Raw genomic sequence first — 23090 nt, 5'->3', positions numbered from 1 at the left:
ATCAAATCAAGAGTCGGCTTTCTATTCCGCAACAAAGCCTCCTTCACTCACGCCGCCAAACGTACCCTAGTAAAACTGACTATCCTACCGATCCTCGACATCGGCGATGTCATCTACAAAATTGCTTCCAACACTCTACTCAGCAAACTGGATGCAGTTTATCACAGTGCCATCCGTTTTGTCACTAAAGCACCTTATACCACCCACCACTGCGACTTGTATGCTCTAGTCGGCTGGCCCTCGCTACATATTCGTCGCCAGACCCACTGGCTCCAGGTCATCTACAAGTCCATGCTAGGTAAAGCTCCGCCTTATCTCAGTTCACTGGTCACGATGGCAACACCCATCCGTAGCACGCGCTCCAGCAGGTGTATCTCACTGATCATCCCTAAAGCCAACACCTCATTTGGCCGCCTTTCGTTCCAGTTCTCTGCTGCCTGTGACTGGAACGAATTGCAAAAATCGCTGAAGTTGGAGACTTTTATCTCCCTCACCAACTTCAAACATCTGCTATCTGAGCAGTTAACCGATCGCTGCAGCTGTACATAGTCTATCGGTAAATAGCCCACCCATTTTTACCTACCTCATCCCCATACTGTTCTTATTTATTTACTTTTCTGCTCCTTTGCACACCAATATCTCTACCTGTACATTACCATCTGATCATTTATCACTCCAGTGTTATTAATCTGCAAAATTGTAATTATTCGCCAACCACCTCATGCCTTTTGCACACAATGTATATAGACTCCCCTTTTTTTCTACTGTGTTATTGACTTGTTAATTGTTTACTCCATGTGTAACTCTGTGTTGTCTGTTCACACTGCTATGCTTTATCTTGGCCAGGTCGCAGTTGCAAATGAGAACTTGTTCTCAACTAGCCTACCTGGTTAAATAAAGGTGAAATAAAAAAATAAATAAAAGTGCGCAATGAGACAAGGATATCCCTGCCGGCCATACCCTCCTCTAACCCAGCCGACACTGGGCCAATTGTGCGCCGCCCCATGGGTCTCCCGGTCGCGGCCGGCTTCGACAGAGCCTGGACTAGAACTCAGAATCTCTAGTGACACAGCTAGCACTGCGATGAGGTGCCTTAGACCACTGCACCGGTCGGGAGGCCAAAAACACATTTTTTACATACAGTGGGGCAAAAAAGTATTTAGTCAGCCACCAATTGTGGAAGTTCTTACACTTTAAAAGATGAGAGAGGCCTGTAATTTTCATCATAGGTACACTTCAACTATGACAGACAAAATGAGAAAAAAAATCCAGAAAATCACATTGTAGGATTTTTAATGAATTTATTTGCAAATTATGGTAGAAAATAAGTATTTGGTCAAAAACAAAAGTTTATCTCAATACTTTGTTATATACCCTTTGTTGGCAATGACAGAGGTCAAACGTTTTCTGTAAGTCTTCACAAGGTTTTCACACACTGTTGCTGGTATTTTGGCCCATTCCTCCATGCAGATCTCCTCTAGAGCAGTGATGTTTTGGGGCTGTTGCTGGGCAACACAGACTTTCAACTCCCTCCAAAGATTTTCTATGGGGTTGAGATCTGGAGACTGGCTAGGCCACTCCAGGACATTGAAATGCTTCTTACGTAGCCACCCCTTCGTTGCCCGGGCGGTGTGTTTGGGATCATTGTCATGCTGAAAAACCCAGCCACGTTTCATCTTCAATGCCCTTGCTGATGGAAGGAGGTTTTCACTCAAAATCTCACGATACATGGCCCCATTCATTCTTTCCTTTACACGGATCAGTCTTCCTGGTCACTTTGCAGAAAAACAGCCCCAAAGCATGATGTTTCCACCCCCATGCTTCACAGGAGGTATGGTGTTCTTTGGATGCAACTCAGCATTCTTTGTCCTCCAAAAACGACGAGTTGAGTTTACCAAAACATTCTATTTTGGTTTCATCTGACCATATGACATTCTCCCAATCTTCTTCTGGATCCAAATGCTCTCTAGCAAACTTCAGACGGGCCTGGACATGTACTGGCTTAAGCAAGGGGACAGGTCTGGCACTGCAGGATTTGAGTCCCTGGCGGCGTAGCATGTTACTGATGGTAGGCTTTGTTACTTTGGTCCCAGCTCTCTGCAGGTCATTCACTAGGTCCCCCCGTGTGGTTCTGGGATTTTTGCTCACCGTTCTTGTGATCATTTTGACCCCACAGGGTGAGATCTTGCGTGGAGCCCCAGATCGAGGGAGATTATCAGTGGTCTTGTATGTCTTCCATTTCCTAATAATTGCTTCCACAGTTGATTTCTTCAAACCAAGCTGCTTACCTATTGCAGATTCAGTCTTCCCAGCCTGGTGCAGGTCTACAATTCTGTTTCTGGTGTCCTTTGACAGCTCTTCGGTCTTGGCCATAGTGGAGTTTGGAGTGTGACTGTTTGAGGTTGTGGACAGGTGTCTTTTATACTGATAACAAGTTCAAACAGGTGCCATTAATACAGGTAACGAGTGGAGGACAGAGGAGCCTTTTAAAGAAGAAGTTACAGGTCTGTGAGAGCCAGAAATCTTGCTTGTTTGTAGGTGACCAAAAACTTATTTTCCACCATAATTTGCAAATAAATTCATTAAAAATCCTACAATGTGATCTTCTGGATTTTTTTTTTCTCATTTTGTCGTCTGTCATAGTTGAAGTGTACCTATGATGATAATTACAGGCCTCTCATATTTTTAAGTGGGAGAACTTGCACAATTGGTGGCTGACTAAATACTTTTTTGCCCCACTGTATATACATTCCCCCTCCTTCAGTCCTTCAAAACCTCAAATACCTTGCTCAGGCTCTGGGGCTTTATTCTTGAGAAATATTTGCTAATTTATTTTAAATATATATATATCTGACAAACATCGCTCTAGCTCTGCCACCTTTCACCGCAGATGCAGAAGTGTGACATCGGTGGATGGGGTCGATAGAGATATCTGCTTTGAATGCGTCTCAATCTTAAACTGACAGACTTTGATGGCGATTGTTATATTATGGTAATCTGATTGACGGAGCATCAATCGACTCTAGGGTGGGACCGCAAGAGACAGTACTTCATGAAGCTCTTCAGATGTTAAATATATGAATCCCAGAAAGATCTTTCTTGACTTCCTTTCAATTTGTCCAGTTCCATTTATCACCATTGCTATAAAGGATACACAGTTCACTTTCTTCACATGCAGAATTTCTGTCCTGCTGTTGATACTCAGGCTGTGGTGGAGGCTACATTGTAGGACTACTGGTCTTCACTACCACTGGACCTTCAAAGCTATTCGATCGGTTCTACCGACAGACAAACTCTTCTCCTTCCTGACATTTACCAAATAATTCATCATTCGTGCATCGACCACTCCTCAAATTTCCTTTAATAGAGCAATGTCAACATCCTCAGAGAATCCAGAAATCTCACTTGACAGGGGCCCTGCTCTGTAGCTCAAAGCATGATACATTATATCCATCAACTCAATTGATATCCAACACACGTTTTTTTCTGATCCGCAAACACAAGAAATCAGAACTATCGCACTTCTCGTGATTTTCACTGATTTTACTTTAGCCAAAACTTTCTCCACAACTGTGGATGTTTCGAACGGGTTCCACAAGGGCTGTAAACATTTTGGCCAATTGTTTTCCAAAATAAACTTTAACATATATATATATATATATATATATATTTTGCAAAAACTGGGGAAAAAAGCTTGCGTCATTGTTCTCGTTATTGCAAATTAATCCAAAAAACAACTTCATATTTCGATTTTCAGAAGTAGGTGGGATTAAATGTGGAATGCCTGTGTCACGAGCTGGCTCAAAGCCCATAACAAAAGGGAGACAACGTGGAGATAAGAAGTAACAAAATATATATTTATTAAATAAAGCAATTTAAATACAATAGTGTGTGTAATCAGTAGTGTGAGTGTTTTGCATGAATGTGATAATGCAGGGTGTTGAAAGGGGCTAAAGCAAACAACCAAAAAGCCACCAAGAAACACAACATCTATAAAGGTGTCTGCATGGAGAGAGTCTCCTCCATGAATGGGGAAGTGGTGTATTTATCCTGGGACACAGCGGGCCCAGGTGTTTCCCATGTAGCTGACGACCCTCCCAACTCCGCCCACCAGCATCCTAATAAGGAAACAAGGACAAAGAGAGAATACTGCAGACAGAGTGGGAGGATCGTCACACCCGTCATTGACCAAATGAACAACCAACACTTCCTGTCCCTTCAAAGTAGGAGTTCACCATTCACACTTAATTGTATACTATGTCGTCTGTTAATAGCTATTAATTAATCTATTAATTCCCAGATGGTGATATTTTTCCACTTATACTTTATATTTTAAATTATAAGAGTGACAAATATGTTTATTTACCTATTAATGAAATGTTCCTGTAAATTGTTAAACTGATATCCTAGCTCCCTAGTTAACCATTTGTAATCTGAGCATCGTAGACTATATATTTTCTGAAGAGTTGTCATTTCAGAATGAGGGGTGCTGTAGCTCTGCTGGTGTTGCTATTCTGTCTGTTGAGGGCATGAGCTCAGGAAAGGAGGAGTGGAGTGGTCAGAGAACGACATCCTTCAACAGAGAGACAGTGAAGAGGTAGAGAGCAGCGTGAGTTTCAGATTAAGAGCTAAAGGACTGAGGCTACAGAGACGCCCCACAAATGACTGGCCAGGCCACCACAAACACCTGTAGTACACTCCTCTCCCCACCCGCCACCTACTCACACACACCTACAATTTAGGGAAGATCTAAGCCCGTGTTCAGTGTATCAGAGTAGCATTGCTGATCTAGGATTACTGATCAGGGCCCCCTTGTCCATGTGATTAGCACCAAGCCTATCAGAGGGTAAAGTGGAGCCCTCACCATGTCACCACCCATCAATCACTCTCAGGCTAGGAGTTGTCTGGACAGGTCTTGGGTATCACTGATACTCACTCGTACATATCCATAAAACACACTCCTATCATAAACCATGGGGTAACATCAGAACTATATGTTTATTTTATTTGCCCAAGATCTGGCTATGAAAGACTACATCCAAGCAGAATCGTAGATCTGTAATACAGAACAGACAATGACTCCCCCTGCTGCCTGTTTGTGTGAACTGAACTCAGTCCTCTACTACTGCTGCCTGTTTGTGTGAACTGAAGTCAGTCCTCTACTACTGCTGCCTGTCTGAACTGAAGTCAGTCCTCTACTACTGCTGCCTGTCTGAACTGAAGTCAGTCCTCCACTACTGATGTTGTTATACTGTTCTAAAGGACTGGTTTCCCAGACACAGGTTAAACCTTGACCAGGACTAAAAGTCATTCTCCATGGAGGTTCTTCACTGAAAGAGCTTTTTAGTCCAGGAGTAGGCTTAATCTGTGCCCGGGACACCGACCCATTGAGCACAACAAACCGTTAGATTTAAATACGGAAGTCCCATTTGGCTCAGTTGGTAAAGCAGGGCACTTGTCACGCCAGGGTTGAGGGTTTCGATTCCCAGAGGACCAGCACAAAAAAAAGTTTGAATGATTAATTCACTACTGTAAGTTTCTCTGGATGAGGATGACTGAAATGTAATGTCAGACAAACACAGATTTAAATGTAATTTTATGTATAAAATGAAAACTGACTTGATACATGAGAAAGGCTGTAAAACATGACCATGGTATTAAACACATCAGCAATTACTCAACTTACATTACATAGAATTACACTAGAATGGAGAAACACACTTCACAGACAGGAAGACCATGACTGATAGAGAAGAAACCTCAAAGCTCTTAAAAAGGCTAAATAACGAAACAGTAAATAAAAAACCAGAAGGATGAATTCAGGAAGTGAGAGGGAGTCAGTTCTTTGGAGAGGAAGTGGGAGAGAGAGGGGGAGTGGGATCTCAGTCACAGCCAGGCTGAGTCAAAGGTAGTGTTGCATCAACTAATTAATGCATGTCATTGACTGACAGATTGCTGTACCATACTTGGTTAGCGGATACTTCACTAGAAGATTAACTGAACAACAGTGACATTTCTCTAGACAAACTGTTCAAAAGGCCAACGAGGATATCTGTGTTCAGTACACCTGGCATTCAAAATGGAAAACCCCCGATATATTTCAAATCTGTCCCATTAAGTCGATGTTGAATGAGATTCAGCAGCAGGCACTGAAAAACAGCAAACAGAACTAAACCTGCAGTTCTCATGTCTATCAGACAAGGGTTTACTGATATTAAGACACATTAAAATGAACCAACTGATTCATTTCAATTAATGCATTTGAAATTGGTCAACAATGTTCCCACAGCAATCGTTTGTGTCAATTGCCTTTTAGCTTGTAGTTTTGTTTTCACAGGAACCCCGACTTGTGTAATTATCAGCTCTAACTGTACTATACTGTTACAGAGGCCTTCACTGGCATAACCCTGACATAGTCCCCACTGAGGAACGGAAAAATTCTCTCAGTGAAACTCAGTGAAAATATTTGAGGGTTTTTGAAGAAACACCCAATGCGTTGGTTATTGACAGGATCAGAAAGTGACACCGTTTCTTTGTCCCAGTCCAGCTGCACTCGGATCCTCTGGGGTTTCACTTTAAAGGGTTCAAGACAGTAACATGCATTCGGTGACACTTGGTCAATATAGTCACTCCCTTCTCTTGAGAGTACATACCAGACTCCACTAATATGCCACCGAGACGTCTCCTTCCTATCGCAAGACTCTATGGCTACACCTACTGCCCACTCTTTGCTGTCCCCAACCTCTACGTCCCAACTGTGTGTCCCCGAGCTGAAGCCCTCGGAGCCCAGGACAGCATAGCGGTATTTAAACCTCTCTGGGTTGTCAGGAAGCGGCTGTTGGTCATCACTGAGTCTGCATGTGAAGCTGGTCAGGTCACCAGACAGGATGAGATCTGGGTGAGCAGTGTTGGGATCCAGAATCACAGGAGCTGAGAGGAGAGAGAACACAGATTATTTTAAAGTGGGAACTCGTAGTAGTAGGAGCAGGTCATGTTTATCCAAAACGGATGACTTTTTTCCCCTTCAGTGTTGAATCCCGTGATTTACACATATTGAAATAAGTGTGATATTGTTTATTTGTTGTTTTAACTTGTACATTTTATTCTATACAATTGTAAAGCGTCTTTGGGTCCTTGAAAAGCTCTATATAAGTCCTATGTATGTATTATTATCATCATAAAATAGTACTCACTGTACTCAACAATTTCCTGCATATTCTCCCAGACTCTGAACTGCAGGTTGCCAAGGTGTCTGGCCACATCAATCAGCGCCCCTGAAACCCTCTCTGGATCTGGCAATATGCACTGAACTCTGGGAGAACATTAAGGAGTCAGTGCTGCTGTAGGGTTGGGTTCAGAACCACAGAGAGGAGAGAACATGAAATCAAATCAAACTTTATTTGTCAAGTGCACCGAATACAACAGGTGAAGATTTTACCATGAAATGCTGAATTACAAGCCCTTAACCAACAGTGTAGTTCAATAAGAGTTAAGAAAATACTTCCCAAATAAACTAAAGTAAAAAACAAAAAGTAACAATAACGAGGCTATGTACATGGGGTACCGGTACCGAATCAGTGAGCGGGGGTACAGGTTAGAGGTAGTCAGTGCTGCTGTAGGGTTGGGTTCAGAACCACAGAGGGGATAGAAACAAGAGGAAGATCCCTTACCTTTTCTTGATGACCTCGTAGTCCTGCAGGAGGACAAAGTGTCAGATTAGACATGACATTATCAAGATGTAGAAGTTTCATCTCTACTTAAAACAGAGGGAGATCTTTCTTTTTTGTTTCTTACCTGTAGCAAAGAAATGTTTTCAGCCCCTAGCTCTTCCTCTAGGGTTTGGATGGTGTCAGAAAGGGACGAGATCTCTCTGTTCATCTCCTCAATCTTCCTCATCATCATTTGACTCTTGTTGTCTTCGTCCTGCTTCAGGGCAGCTATCCTGACTACCGTTTCATTCCGTAGAAACTGGTGAAGCTCCTCAAAGTGTTCCCTTATTTTCCTCTCTGTGGACAGGGCCTGGCTCTGAAGACAAACATCCAGAGCTTGAATGAGTTGTAAAGGTTATTCACCATGTGCACAGGCTACAACAGGTGGTAAACAGCACAATGAAATTCTTTCCCAACAATACAGAGATGATAATAATCATTTAGATACTAATATAAAACTACTAATAAAATAGATAAGACAATAATTAGATGCTAATAATATAAATAATAACGATAATAATAAAGATAATAATTTAGATGCTAATAATAAAAATACAGATATGGAGATAAATAATTTAGATAATTAAAATAAATAAAATACTAATGAAGATAATTAGATATGAGAGTTAAAGAAACAAGAATGCAAGTATATACAGGTCAGTACCTTATTCAATGTTCAGGGGAACTGGAGTGGTTGTGTATACATACTGGTAGACTGGTGGGATATACATGTAAACAGGGCTGAATAGGGACTGGTAACAGGAATATATACACGCACAATTGAAGTTGGAGGTTTTCATTCACTAATTTTGGAGTCATTAAAATTAGTTTTTCAAACACTTCACAATTTTCTTGTTAACAAACTATAGTTTTGGCATGTCGGTTAGGACATCCAATTTGTGCATAACAAGTCATTTTTCAAACAATTGTTTACAGACAGATCTTTTCACTGTATCACAATTCCAGTGGGTCAGAAGTTTACATACCCTATGTTCACTGCCTTTATACAGCTTGGAAAACTCCAGAAAATCATGTCATTAAAAGTTTCTGATAATGATGTCAATTAGCCTGAGTCAATTGGCAGTGTACCTGTGGATGTATTTCAAGGCCTACCTTCAAACTCAGCGCCTCTTCGCTTGACACCATGGGAAAATCAAAAGAAAATGCTCAGCAAGGAAGAAGTCACTGCTCCAAAACCACCATACAAAATCCAGACTACGGTTATGCAACTGCACATGGGGACAAAGATTGTACTTTTTGGAGAAATGTCCTCTGGTCTGATGAAACAAAAATAGAACTGTTTGGCCATAATGACCATCTTTATGTTTGGAGGAAAAAGTGGGCCGCTTGCAAGCCGAAGAACACCATCCCAACCGTGAAGCACGGGGGTGGCAGCATCATGTTGTGGGCGTGCTTTGCTACAGGAGGGACTGGTGCACTTCACAAAATAGAGGGCATCATGAGGCAGGAAAATTATGTGTATATATTGAAGCAACATCTTAAGACATCAGTCAGGAAGTTAAAGCTTGGTCGCAAGTCGGTCTTCCAAATGGACAATGACCTCAAGCATACTTCCAAAGTTGTGGCAAAATGGCTTAAGGACAACAAAGTCAAGGTATTGGAGAGGCCATCACAAAGCCCTGACATCAATCCCATAGAAAATGTGGGCAGAACTGAAAAACTGAAAAAGTGTGTGCGAGCAAGGAGGCCTACAAACCTGACTCAGTTACACCAGCTCTGTCAGGAGGAATGGGCCAAAATTCACCTAACTTATTGTGGGAAACTTGTGGAAGGACACCCAAAACGTTTGACCCAAGTTAAACCATTTAAAGGCAATGCTACCAAATACTAATTGAGTATGTGAACTTCTGACCCACTGGGAATATGATGAAAGTAATAAAAGCTGAAATAAATCTCTATTCTGACATTTCAAATTCTTAAAATAAAGTGGTGATCTTAACTGACCTAAGACAGGGTCTTTATACTAGGATTAAATGTCAGGAATTGTGAAAAACTGAGTTTGAATGTATTTGGCTAAGGTGTGCGTAAACTTCCGACTGTACATACACACAGGGGAAAAAAACATGCAACAATTTCAATTTTTACTGAGTTAGAAAATCAGTAAATTGAAAAAGCAATGCATTTCACACAAATGGGCAGGGGCCCACCCATTTGGGATCCAGGTCCACCCACTGGGGAGCCAGGCCCAGCCAAAAATAATAATTTGTTTTTTTTTTCCCATACAAAAGTGATTTATTACAGACAGACATACCCCCCCCCCATACTGCCAAATTACTGCACCTGTGTAATGATCATGCGCTTTAATCTGCTTCTTAATATTCCACACCTGTCAGGTGGATGGATAATCTTGGCAAAGGAGAAATGCTCACTAACAGGGATGTAAACAAATGTGCACAAAATATGAGAGAAATAAGCTTTTTGTGCATATGGAATATTTCTTTGCCAAGTAGAGACCTGTGAATGGGCAGAGTCAGTGTGGATAGTCTGTGGGAGAGGGAGCACAGTAGTAGCCATTTAACAGACTCACAGCCAGGGGATAGAAGCCATTTAGGAGTTTGTCTGAGCCTTTATGAAGCGGTGCCATCTGCCAGACGGGAGAAAAGAGAACAGTCCATGTGTCGGGTGGCTGGAGTCTCTCAGACACCGCCTGGCATGCATGTCTGCATACGTACGGGTGCACACCAGTGGAGTACCGGCACCTCAAATATTCTACTGCTTCTCACTACAGGCACTTCATAGAATATTGGCTCTAAAATGTGATTAGTACCAGCACCTATTATTTCAGCCCAATAAATTTCTAATATTACTATTTACCCGATGGAAAATGTCCCTAACTTTCAAAACAATTCCCTGGTTTACCAGAAATCCTGGTTGGAAGATACCTGGAATTGAGAGGGAATAAGGTGGAAATCCAGTAATCCTCAAACCAGGACATTTTGTAACCCTACTATTGTTGTTCTTTAAGGTCATATGGTTCAGCCACAAATCCAGGGAACGAAGGGAAACTTAGCCAGCAGATACGGCCCGCTTGCTTACAGATGCACTATGGTCAGACAGGCTTCCTGGTTAGGTCAACAGCAGAGTGTGGGAGATATGGCCCAGAAAACATACCTCAACCCAAGGATGGAAAAAGGCCTTGTACTCCAAATGATTCCATCTGTTACACCAAGATTGAACAACTTCTAGTTTTCTGTAAAACTGCCCCTTTAGTCCTCCTGCTAGGTAGCAGAAGCCACAGCAGCCATTTTGGAAAGGCAGTGTCAGACTATCAGCTACTTTGTTGTTCAAGGCGATGTGCTGGAAATGTGATGTTGAAAGGGGAAATGGCGCAAAGGGATGTTCTGTTTGAATCAGATGGCGTGTCAAATGGAGATGAGTGAGAATAATTATATTACAGTGGTGAATACGAAAGAAAATAAGGATTGGTGTTACCCGGGAGATCAGTTTGAAGTCTATAAAAATCATGGATGCGTTGGAAAATGCGACATCAGTGAGAGTAACGGGAAATTGGCTTATTTTGGTTTTCTGTGCATCTATGGAACAGAAGGAGAGTGCTCTGCACCTCTAGAAGATATAGGTTGGAAATGTGCTGTATGAGGATCCTCAATGCAGGGAACCTATCAAGGGTGTCATCTCTGGGGTGACGCTAGAATCGAATGCAAAGGATATACGTGACGAATTGGATCAACTGGTTGGTGCATACCGAATGACCCGCATGGAAAGAGGAAGCCCACTCCATCCATTCTATTGTTTTTTTGACAGAGTCTCTCTCCTTTCTCACGTTTATGTGAGTTTAGTGAGATTCCCTGTGAGAGGGGTGTGATTTGAACTGTGACTGAAGGAGTGGGTTGTTTTTCTGATGCAGTCCAAGGAATGCCAAGAGTGTGCAAAGCTGTCATCAAGGCAAAGGGTGGCTACTTTGAAGAATCTCAAATATATTTTGATTTGTTTAACAGTTTTTTGGTTACTACATGATTCCATGTGTGCTATTTCATAGTGTTGATGTCTTCCTTATTATAATTTAAAAAACTGGAATGAGTAGGTGCCCAAACTTCTGACTGGTACTGTGTGTGTGTGTTTATGTGAGATATTTATAGATAGATACACATTTGTATTTTACCCACTTTTTCTCCTCAATTTTGATCTTGTCTCATCACTGCAACTCTCCAACGGGCGAGGCTAAGGTCGAGTCATGTGTCCTCTGAAAAATGACCCACCAAACTGCGCCTCAACACACGCCCACTTAACTCGGATGGCAGCAGCATCAATGTATCGGAGGAAACACTGTTCAACTGACAACCGAAGTCAGCGGCCCGCCACAAGGGGTGCCTAGAGCACGATGAGCCAAGTAAAAGCCCCACAGCCAAACGCTCTCCTAACCCGGACGACTCGGGAGGCCTGGCTCTGCGGTGTCTTAATCTACACAGGAAGTCTGTGTAAGCAAGTTGCGCAGTTGTAAGCAAGCGAGTCAGATCTGCTGGCTGAGTGAAACTCTACACAGAAACATGAAAGCCAGTTATTTATTTATTATTTTTTAACTTGACCTTAATTTAACTAGGCAAGTCAGTTAAGAACAAATTATTATTTTAAATGAGGGCCTAGGAACAGTACTGCCTGTTCAGGGGCAGAACAACAGATTTGTACCTTGTCAACTCGGGGATTTGAACTTCCAACCTTTCGGTTACTAGTCCAACGCTCTAACCACTAGGCTACCCTGCCGCCCCATGAATCCTTTGCTGAATTGAAACAATAGCTATAGTATAGTATCTACCTCCCAGCTCTTACCGTGATAGTATCTGCCTCCCAGCTCTTACCGTGATAGTATCTACCTCCCAGCTCTTACCGTGATAGTATCTGCCTCCCAGCTCTTACCTCCCAGCTGATAGTATCTCTGCCCCAGCTCTTACCTGCAGCTGCTCCCAGCTCTTACCGTGATAGTATCTGCCTCCCAGCTCTTACCGTGATAGTATCTGCCTCCCAGCTCTTCTTACCGTGCTCTTATATAGTATCTGCCTCCCAGCTCTTACCGTGATAGTATCTGCCTCCCAGCTCTTACCGTGATAGTATCTGCCTCCCAGCTCTTACCGTGATAGTATCTGCCTCCCAGCTCTTACCGTGATAGTATCTACCTCCCAGCTCTTACCGTGATAGTATCTACCTCCCAGCTCTTACCGTGATAGTATCTACCTCCCAGCTCTTACCGTGATAGTATCTACCATTTGAACACAATTTCGACTGTCTGCCTCAAGGACCTCCAGTTTGTTCTGTAGGAGCTTCAGCACAGACTCCTGGAAAGAAACAGTAACATTTTAAATATATCAGGTTACTGAGAACATTTTCTCTAAAGGACCAGCACCTACACTAAGCAGTGGTGTTCAGTAATTGTTGCTTGTTGTAGAAAAAGCTAAATGTAACCGGCATTTATTCTATTGCCACAGTTTTTATTTCTCACTCACCTTATATTCTTTGGCAGCTTCGTCCATGGGGCAGAACTTGTGGTTTGTGTGTAACTCAGAAGTCTGGCACACCAGGCAAGCAGGTTGTCCGTGGTCACGACAGAAAAGTTTGTATTTCTCCCCATGCAGACTGCAGAGGACACCTGCAGATGCTTTCTCCTTCGAGTAGGCCTCACAGAGGTTCTTCAAAGCCCGGTTGAGGGGTGCGTCACTGAGTTTTGATCTTTTCCTACAAACTGGACATTCCTTCACTTCTCTCTCCGTCCAGTAGCCATGTATACAGTCTTTACAGAAGCTGTGGCTACACAACAGGATGACTGGGTCTCTGAAGATGTCTCGGCATACGGGACAGGTGAGGTCCTCCTCTGGAAGAGAAGATGTGGTGGCCATTTTCACCCTCAAATCCCACGTCTTCCTTCGGGAAAAAGAACAACCTTACTGGCAAACTTTCACGTGAGTTTCGCTGCTAACTCAAACAAGCACTTACTTGCTGCTTCGTTATTGTTTCTTGACGTATTGTTTGTGACACATGTAGTTTACACTTGCAACGTATTGAGTAATACAATAAAGTGAACTTCTTTGCTGTGAAGGCAAGTGAGCTGTGTTGTTATTGTGACTCTTCTTCTATAATGTTATGGCCATCCGCAAACAAACGATAGGAGTGTTATCTCATACTGCCGTGACGCATGCAAGAATAACTAAGTACTTCCGGTTCACGGATTTTTGGAATCCTTCAGAATAAGACTTTTTTTTCTATGGTATATTGACGATCACACATCCCGCTATCTACTATGCGGGATAGGAACATGATTCACCCCCCAAAAAAACGTACCTACCAAAAAAAAATGTATGTTAAAAACAAATAAAACAGATCTGATCCATACACAGGCTCCATGTGAACCTGGGAGTGCGGGTTTTCCGGCGCCAGTACCCCTTGTAGGTCTTCATTTTCAAAAACGTTTCTGCCACAGCCACAATAATGTCCAGTTTCTTCGACTTATTTGAGACTTGTGCTGTACAGTTTATAACTGTGGCAATGAACGCAACAAAATCCAACTAACACGCATGGTATTTTTTTGTCTGGCGGCAAACATTTACTACATGCTGTGGTGTATCCACCACCATATCTTCACTAGCATCACTTGTTTTCTCAATTATTTTAATTGCCTCGGCATAGGAGATTCGATTGACCGCTTTAACTTTTGCCACCTCAATTTCACCCTTACAGGATCATGATCCCGACCACAATTGCAACTGTCCTTCTACATACGGTTCTTCCGTGAACTCTGTTCGTCTTCAAATAGGCACATTCTTCTCTGCTTCCCTGGGTCCTTAAAGTGTACAAGACAGTGGTGCACTGTTTTCTGTCATTATACCTGCTAAAAGAATGGTTAATAAACAACTAAGTGGGGGCTCAATAAAATGTGATTTCTTCCCCAAATCATGTTGTATATTTTCCCAAAATTTTATTTTTTTAGATTTTTGGGGGGTTTTCACTCTCAAATTCCAATTGTTTGTAGAGAAACAGCACAATTGGATGTCCTGAGTCAATGTCAATGCTTAAATCACATCAGAAGACCAAGGAAGAAAAATAACACTTTTAGATTTGACTAATTCCCCTTTAATTGTGTATCTAGCAAGTGAGGAATTTTCCATCTAATGTGCAGGTCTAGTGATGGTTCTGTACTGCTGCTGCTCATTTCATAGCATAGTTTGCAAATAACAAATAATAGAAACAGATGATATACTTATTATATACATCCACCTGGTAAGACAACTTTGCAGTTAACATTTACTTGAAAAGGTTTTAGGGAAAGTCTTTCTGTCAACCCACAAGGCAGTTATCACATCAACTGGCTACTAGTCTTTACTTTGAGCCGTCGGTGAATCAAATGTTATTTGTCACAATGCAACAGGTATAGTACACTTTAGTTTGAAATGAACCACAGGTCTTCGAGCCATGCATTCCATAACACTTAGATTTACATTTTGGTAAGTGATGGCAGGGTTGGTGTTGGTGAGCGGATACAATTATCAAGAATCTTGTCATAGAATGCAACACAATCAGACAAAATAAATGTCAATGTTTATTGGAATTTATTTTTCAACAAAAATGTTATACCCCCCCCTGAGAATGACAATAGAATTGTTATGGAGTCATTTTGTTACTGTGGTAGCCTACTAACATTGTATGAAAATTAAAGACACTTTCCAATAAAATATTTTTACAATTTCTGCATACACAAGATAACCGTGTTAACTTAAATCAGCTTTCTCGTTACTTGCCGTCTTTGGATGAGCAACATCCACACTAAGTTATTTTCTTCATTTTCAGACATTTACCTCCTCTGAAACTTCTAGGATGGAATAGTTTCCATGCTTCTCCTTCCCCTACTGAAACCTCTTGAGAAACTCCTGATAAGTCTGTCTGTGTGCCGAGGCCGCTGGCACAAAATGGCCACCAGGATGAGTCAGCACCTGAGGCTCCTGGAACAGGGGAAGGAGCTCCCGGCTCATCCTATCAGAAATGACCTGGTCTTCCTGTCCGAAGACGTGCAGGGACGGGATGGCGAGTGGAGCAGGGCTGCCATAGAACCCCTGGTGTTCCAAACAAGCACTCCGGAACCCGGCCACCAGGATAGCGAAGCGGAACTGGAATTGTGGTTCTAGATTCTGCTCCTGTATAGAACAGAGCATGGCAACTAGAGCAGCGCCCTGGCTGAACCCCAGCACACCGTCAAACGGGCCCAGATCCTTCACTGCTGTCCTCACAGCCTCCACACTCTCCTCAAGCCCCAGGCTCGCCTGACACTGCTGCCCGGCGTCGAAGCTCCGAGCCTGTGTGTCAGAGAACCACCATCCCCTGGGGGCCTCGTCACCTCCAGGGCCCACTTCATTCTCCTTCCCTTGGGCTGCTGGAGTCAGAGAGAAAAAGAGAGAGGTAGAAGGGCGAGAAAGAGAGTATTAAACTAAGTTGATATTGCATTTAGTTGAAATCTGTATGTGACCACCCTGATAGGTACCAGTCAAAAAGCCATGCATTACCAAAAGTTGGTAACGCAACAATCCCTATCCTCACAACACTGTTCAGTCAGAATGTTCACGGAGTATCCAAACATTAAGAACACCTGCTCTTTCCATGACATAGATTGACCATTGAATCCAGGTGAAAGCTATGATCCCTTATTGATGTCACTTGTTAAATACACGTTAAATCAGTTTAGATGAAGGGGAGGAGACGGGTTAAAGAAGAATTGAGACAGTGTGTGTGTTATGTTCAGAGGGTGAATGGGCAAGACAATAGATGCAGTTTTTTTCACGCTCAACGGTTCCCGTGTGTATCAAGAATGGTCCACCACCCAAAGGACATCAAGGCAACTTGACACAACTGTGGGAGCATTGGAGTCAACATGGGCCAGCATCCCTGTAGAACGCTTTCCACTCCTTGTAGAGTCCGTCCCCCTGATAAATTAAGGCTGTTCTGGGGGCAAATGGGGGAGGGGTGCAACTCAATATTAGGAAGGTGTTCCTAATGTTTGGTATACTCACTGTGCTTTCAGAAAGTATTCACACCCCTTGACAAAATGTTGTTGTGTAGCAGCCTGAATTTAAAATGGATTAAAGTTTTATTTTATTGTCACTGGCCTACACAATACCCAATAATGTTAAAGTGCACTGGCCGACACAATACCCCATAATGTTAAAGTGCACTGGTCTACACAATACCCCATAATGTTAAAGTGCACTGGTCTACACAATACCCCATAATGTTAAAGTGCACTGGTCTACACAATACCCCATAATGTTAAAGTGCACTGGTCTACACAATACCCCATAATGTTAAAGTGCACTGGTCTACACAATACCCCATAATGTTAAAGTGCACTGGCCTACACAATACCCCATAATGTTAAAGTGCACTGGCCTACACAATACCCCATAATGTTAAAGTGCACTGGCCTACACAATACCCCATAATGTTAAAGTGCACTGGCCTACACAATACCCCATAATGTTAAAGTGCACTGGCCGACACAATACCCCATAATGTTAAAGTGCACTGGCCGACACAATACCCCATAATGTTAAAGTGCACTGGCCGACACAATACCCCATAATGTTAAAGTGCACTGGCCGTTACACAATACCCCATAATGTTAAAGTGCACTGGCCGACACAATACCCCATAATGTTAAAGTGCACTGGCCGACACAATACCCCATAATGTTAAAGTGCACTGGCCTACACAATACCCCATAATGTTAAAGTGCACTGGCCTACACAATACCCCATAATGTTAAAGTGCACTGGCCTACACAATACCCCATAATGTTAAAGTGCACTGGCCTACACAATACCCCATAATGTTAAAGTGCACTGGCCTACACAATACGCCATAATGTTAAAGTGCACTGGTAATGTTAAAGTGCTACACAATACCCCATAATGTTAAAGTGCACTGGCCTACACAATACCCCATAATGTTAAAGTACACTGGCCTACACAATACCCCATAATGTTAAAGTGCACTGGCCTACACAATACCCCATAATGTTAAAGTGCACTGGCCGACACAACACCCCATAATGTTGAAGTGCACTGGCCTACACAACACCCCATAATGTTAAAGTGCACTGGCCGACACAATACCCCATAATGTTAAAGTGCACTGGCCTACACAATACCCCATAATGTTAAAGTGCACTGGCCTACACAATACCCCATAATGTTAAAGTGCACTGGCCGACACAATACCCCATAATGTTAAAGTGCACTGGTCTACACAATACCCCATAATGTTAAAGTGCACTGGTCTACACAATACCCCATAATGTTAAAGTGCACTGTTAAAGTCTGGTCTACACAATACCCCATAATGTTAAAGTGCACTGGTCTACACAATACCCCATAATGTTAAAGTGCACTGGTCTACACAATACCCCATAATGTTAAAGTGCACTGGTCTACACAATACCCCATAATGTTAAAGTGCACTGGCCTACACAATACCCCATAATGTTAAAGTGCACTGGTCGACACAATACCCCATAATGTTAAAGTGCACTGGTCTACACAATACCCCATAATGTTAAAGTGCACTGGTCTACACAATACCCCATAATGTTAAAGTGGAAACGTATATTTTTTTAAATGTTTACAATTAATAAAACATGTTAAAACTGAAACATATTGAGTCAATAAGTTCAGGAGTAAAAATGTCACATATGTTGGACACGTGCAATAATAGTGTTGAACATGATTGAATGACTACCTCATCTCTTATCACACGCGACTCAGTTGGCGATTGCAACGCCAGGGTTGTGGGTTCGATTCCCACAGGGGACCTGTACAAAAAGGTATGCACTCACTACTGCAAGACGCTAAATGACTCAAATGTAAACATCATCAAGATTATCTGTAAGGTCCCTCAGTCGAGCAGTACATTTCAAACTCAGATTCAACCACAAAGACCACGCAAAGAAGGGCACCTATTGGTAGATGGGTAAAAAATAAATAAAAAAAGATATTGAAAATCCCATTGATAATGGTGAAGTTATTCATTCAAATTAATTGTTATTTGTCACATGCGCCGAATACAACCTTACATTGAAATGCTTACTTACAAGCCCTTAACCAGCAATGCAGTTAAGAAAAATACCCCCCAAAAAAGTAAGAGATAAGAATAACAAATAGTTAAAGAGCAGCAGTAAATAACAATGTACTGAGGTAATATGTACATGTAGGTAGAGCTATTAAAGTGACTAACATAGATGAGAGAATAGCAGCAGTGTAGAAGATTACACTTTGGTTGGTGTATCAATACACCTAGTCACTACAACGATACAGATATAACTCAGATGCCAGAGAGGAAGGAAACCGCTCAGGGATTTCACCGTGAGGCCAATGGTGACTGTAAAACAGTTACAGAGTGTAATGACTATGGTAGGAGAAAACTGAGGATGGATCAACAACATTGTAGTTAAGCCACAATAGTAACTAGTAATGCACAGATATCCAATATTTTCCCTACCACTACAGTCCCTGGTTCGATGATTGGGAGTCCCATAGGGCAGCGCACAATTGGCCCAGTGTCGACACTGGGCCACCATTGTAAATAAGAATTTGCTCTTAACCGACTTGCCTAGTTAAATAAAGGTTACACGCACACCAAAAAGTTATTTTGTTGGCATTTACATATGTCCCCACTACCAGTAAAACATAATCAAAACCTATTTCTTGCAATGCTGTTTCGTTGTTCATTTGTTCAGTCATTTCATTCTCAACCTGGATTTCTATGGAAAGTGGTTAGGGTCAAATAACACAACATAATCTGTTTCAGTGGCTATATAGTTAGCTAGCTAAAGTTCTGTCAAATTGGTTATTGATCATTGCAAGACAACCATTTTCAGAACTCGCCAAAGATTTTTAAGTAGATTCAAGTCAAAACTGTAACTCGGCCGCTCAGGAACATTCACTGTCTTCTTGGTAAGCAATTCCAGTGTAGATTTGGCCTTGTGATTTAGGTTATTGTCCTGCTGAAAGGTGAATTCATCTCCCAGTGTCTGGTGAAAAGCAGACTGAACCAGGTTTTTCTCTAGGATTTTGCCTGTGCTTAGCTCCATTCCGTTTCTTTTTTTTATCCTGAAAAACTCCCCAGGTCTTAACCATTACTGAATCACTGAAGCTGGAGACATATCTTCCTCACTAACTTTAAGCATCAGCTGTCAGAGCAGCTTACCGATCACTGCACCTGTACACAGCCCATCTGTAAATACCCCACCCAACTGTTAACTGTTATGTCATGTTGACATTGGGGATCAGAATGTGACCCACCGTCGCCTGTTTGCTGTACCCGGTGAGGCGCACTCATGTAAACCAGCTCCACATACTTCTTCAGGAGCTTCCGTAGGGCCCCAGTCTTCTCGCGAAACGAGCCGCTGTTCTGTCGGTAACCGTGTATGCACAGGATCCGGAGCGGTGCTGCTCGAGTTACAGTCGCCATGTTTGCAGGAAGTTAACGACAGCTAGTTAATTAAACTGACTGGTTAGGCATTATTATCTTACAAATATTGGTACTTTTACCAATTAAGTTAGCTCCACACTATGGCACTTTGATTTGTAGACTGAATTTATTTTTGGAGTTAGTTTCCTTGTCAAGTGAAAACTTGTTTCATCCGGTGGTACAGGTCCGTCTGAAAATAGTGGTCGTTGGAAACAGAAGCTAAGTTGAAATGTTCCTAGGCTTAGCATAGTTCCGAGCTAACACAGGAATCATCGTTGCATTGGCCAGGTGATAAACCTCTGAAAAGCCAGATCTATCTGTGCCTTTAAAGCGTCTGTGACAGCATGGGACGTGCCATTGAGGCTATTTCCATTTTAAAGTAGTCCATTTACTACTTCATTGGCTGATTGCTCACAACTCATAGGAAGCCCAGATGACTACTGTTTTTTTTATTTGTTTTATTTATTAATATCAAATCAATACATAAAGCACATGAGGGAACACAAGCATACATAGATCCCAGATGACTACTTTAAAAAGCTGGAAGCCCTCAATGACAACGTCCACGTGTTATATCCACGATGAGTCCTCTATCTATCTCTATGACAGCCACAACTTGTTTCAAAGTTACAAGAAATGCCAAGTGCGTCCACTTACATCAGTGCATTCATAACAACCTAACCATTCCGAAACTTCTATTCGAATAAAACAAGCCTCACGAAGCAAATTGGGAATAAAAAATGTTGTTGACCAAATTCGACACTCTCTCACTGCCTTCCATACTAAAATTCCTCACTCCGGCGGCTTATTTTCGTGGACGGATTTTGGGCGTAGAAAAAGCACTCGCTTCTCCTCTTCGATATTCACTGGTAAGACATAGCAAGAGCCCGTGACTTCAAAATAAAAGTATCGCAATGAAGACGGCAAAAAACAATACTAATTGTTGAAATTCCTTCAATTTTATTAGGAAATGTTAGAGACCTTTGCTTAACAATATTACAAAAAATAATAATAATTAATAGCCTTAATTGCACAAATAATATTATTAAAGGTAATGATTACTAGATAGTTATTATGGTAGCAACAGTAATACAAATAACAAAACATTATTTATGCTACTATTAATAATAGTAATAACAATATTAATATTATAACTATAATAATCAACTTTAGAAAATACATTTAAATCCTAATGTTATTTAGCCCATTTGTATTACACAGTGTTCATATGTTGTTCATATTGGACATGCACGATTTTCTCCACGTTGTGTCACACAGTGAAAGGGGGTCCATTTTTACTCAGGAGCACCTTTAGTTTCCAAATTCACAGAGTTTACTGCTCTTTTTGCAGACCTTAAAGAGTGGCCCATCATCTTAAATGCAATAGTTTTTTCCATATTGGACAGGCATATTGCACTGTTCATAAAATGAGCATTGATTCTCCACTGGGTGTAAACTCTATGGATTTGTACACGAGACGTGCTCCCGAGTAGAATGGACCCCGCTTTCACTGCGACATAATACACAGGCGATTATGTCTGCTGTAATATTTATGTCCAGTCTAAAAAACGAACTACATTTAAGCTGATGGGAAACTCTAACGCCCGCAAAATGAGCAGTGACGCTCCTGTGGGTGTAAACTATAGAAAGTAGAATGGACCACCTTTTACTGTTACAAAACATACAGGACATTCTGTGTGGTGCAATAAATGATAGGGGTACCCACTCAAAAAAACATTGTTTACTGTTTCAAATCAAATCAAATCAAATCAAATTTTATTTGTCACATACACATGGTTAGCAGATGTTAATGCGAGTGTAGCGAAATGCTTGTGCTTCTAGTTCCAACAATGCAGTAATAACGAGCAAGTAATCTAACTAACAATTCCAAAAAAACTACTGTCTTATACACAGTGTAAGGGGATAAAGAATATGTACATAAGGATATATGAATGAGTGATGGTACAGAGCAGCATAGGCAAGATACAGTAGATGATATCGAGTACAGTATATACATATATACATATGAGATAAGTATGTAAACCAAGTGGCATAGTTAAAGTTTACCCATGACTGCATGGCCAAGCACGACTCCAACAACATTAAGTTTGCAGACAACACAACAGTGGTAGGTCTGATCACTGACAACAATGAGACAACAATGAGACAGCCTATAGGGAGGTCAGAGACCTGGCAGTGTGGTGCCAGGATAACAACCTCTCTATGTGAGCAAGACAAATGTGATGTTTGTGGACTACAGAAAAAGGAGGACCGAGCATGCCCCCATTGTCACTAGAAGCACAAGCATTTCGCTACACTCGCATTAACATCTGCTAACTATGTGTATGTGACCAATAAAATTTGATTTAGTGCGTACTGCCCAGTACATCGGTGCCAAGTTTCCTGCCATCCAGGACCTCTATACCAGGCGATGGCAGCTGAAGGCCCCAAAAAATTGCCAAGGAGTTTGTCTTCACTATAATTCTACAATGTAGAAATAGCTAAAAAATAATGAAAAACCCTTGTTCTAAAACTTTTGACCAGTTGTGCATATCAATATTTTTTTCTTTTCTTAAAGCTGCAGTGTTGGTTAAGGGCTTGTAAGTAAGTAAGCATTTCACTGTAAGGTCTACACCTGTTGTATTCGACGCATGTGCCAAATAACATTTGATTTTTGACCATTTAGGCTTGAGACATATTTTAAATATACACAAATAAATCACAATATCTTATAATACTTTAAAGTATTCTTTCTATGATAACTAATATAAATCAATAAGTCTAAATATTTGCCATCATTTTCACCCTAATAATTAAATTAAAGTATACAGGACAGGGGTCTTATTCTGATTTTATGGTGATGTGAAGATGGCGGAAGTGGAGGCTGAGTTCGAATTAAGC

At 41.6% G+C, this 23090-nt stretch overlaps 2 protein-coding genes across 6 annotated transcripts; both read right to left on the bottom strand.

Moving 5' to 3' along the window:
• Window positions 1–5579: 5579 nt before the first annotated feature.
• LOC112231442 (zinc-binding protein A33) lies at window positions 5580–14464 on the bottom strand. Of its 4 annotated transcripts, XM_024398194.2 has the most exons (7): window positions 13674–13980; window positions 13187–13601; window positions 12932–13018; window positions 7795–8025; window positions 7671–7693; window positions 7194–7312; window positions 5580–6930 (listed from the first exon to the last, which is right to left on the bottom strand). In XM_024398194.2, the coding sequence occupies exons 2-7, from the start codon at window positions 13574–13576 to the stop codon at window positions 6374–6376; spliced, it is 1407 nt and encodes a 468-aa protein (XP_024253962.1). In that variant the 5' UTR covers window positions 13577–13601; window positions 13674–13980; the 3' UTR covers window positions 5580–6373. The 4 variants fall into 4 exon arrangements, 3 of the variants coding, with proteins under 3 accessions (XP_024253962.1, XP_024253963.1, XP_042167244.1); XM_024398195.2 differs by having other exon boundaries at window positions 12947–13018; window positions 13187–13983; XM_042311310.1 differs by having other exon boundaries at window positions 13187–13979.
• A 796-nt stretch (window positions 14465–15260) lies between these two features.
• Window positions 15261–20510, bottom strand: ovca2 (OVCA2 serine hydrolase domain containing). 2 transcript variants are annotated; one of them, XM_024398193.2, is made up of 2 exons: window positions 20021–20510; window positions 15261–16098 (listed from the first exon to the last, which is right to left on the bottom strand). In XM_024398193.2, the coding sequence occupies exons 1-2, from the start codon at window positions 20187–20189 to the stop codon at window positions 15578–15580; spliced, it is 690 nt and encodes a 229-aa protein (XP_024253961.1). In that variant the 5' UTR covers window positions 20190–20510; the 3' UTR covers window positions 15261–15577. The 2 variants fall into 2 exon arrangements, with proteins under 2 accessions (XP_024253961.1, XP_024253960.1); XM_024398192.2 differs by having other exon boundaries at window positions 15261–16101; window positions 20021–20504.
• Between the last annotated feature and the right edge of the window lie 2580 nt (window positions 20511–23090).

Source organism: Oncorhynchus tshawytscha, linkage group LG33 (assembly GCF_018296145.1).
Source record: "Oncorhynchus tshawytscha isolate Ot180627B linkage group LG33, Otsh_v2.0, whole genome shotgun sequence".
NCBI classification, from domain to species: domain Eukaryota; kingdom Metazoa; phylum Chordata; class Actinopteri; order Salmoniformes; family Salmonidae; genus Oncorhynchus; species Oncorhynchus tshawytscha.
Note: the sequence above shows the minus strand (reverse complement) of the source record. Positions and strands in the feature narration are given on the sequence as shown.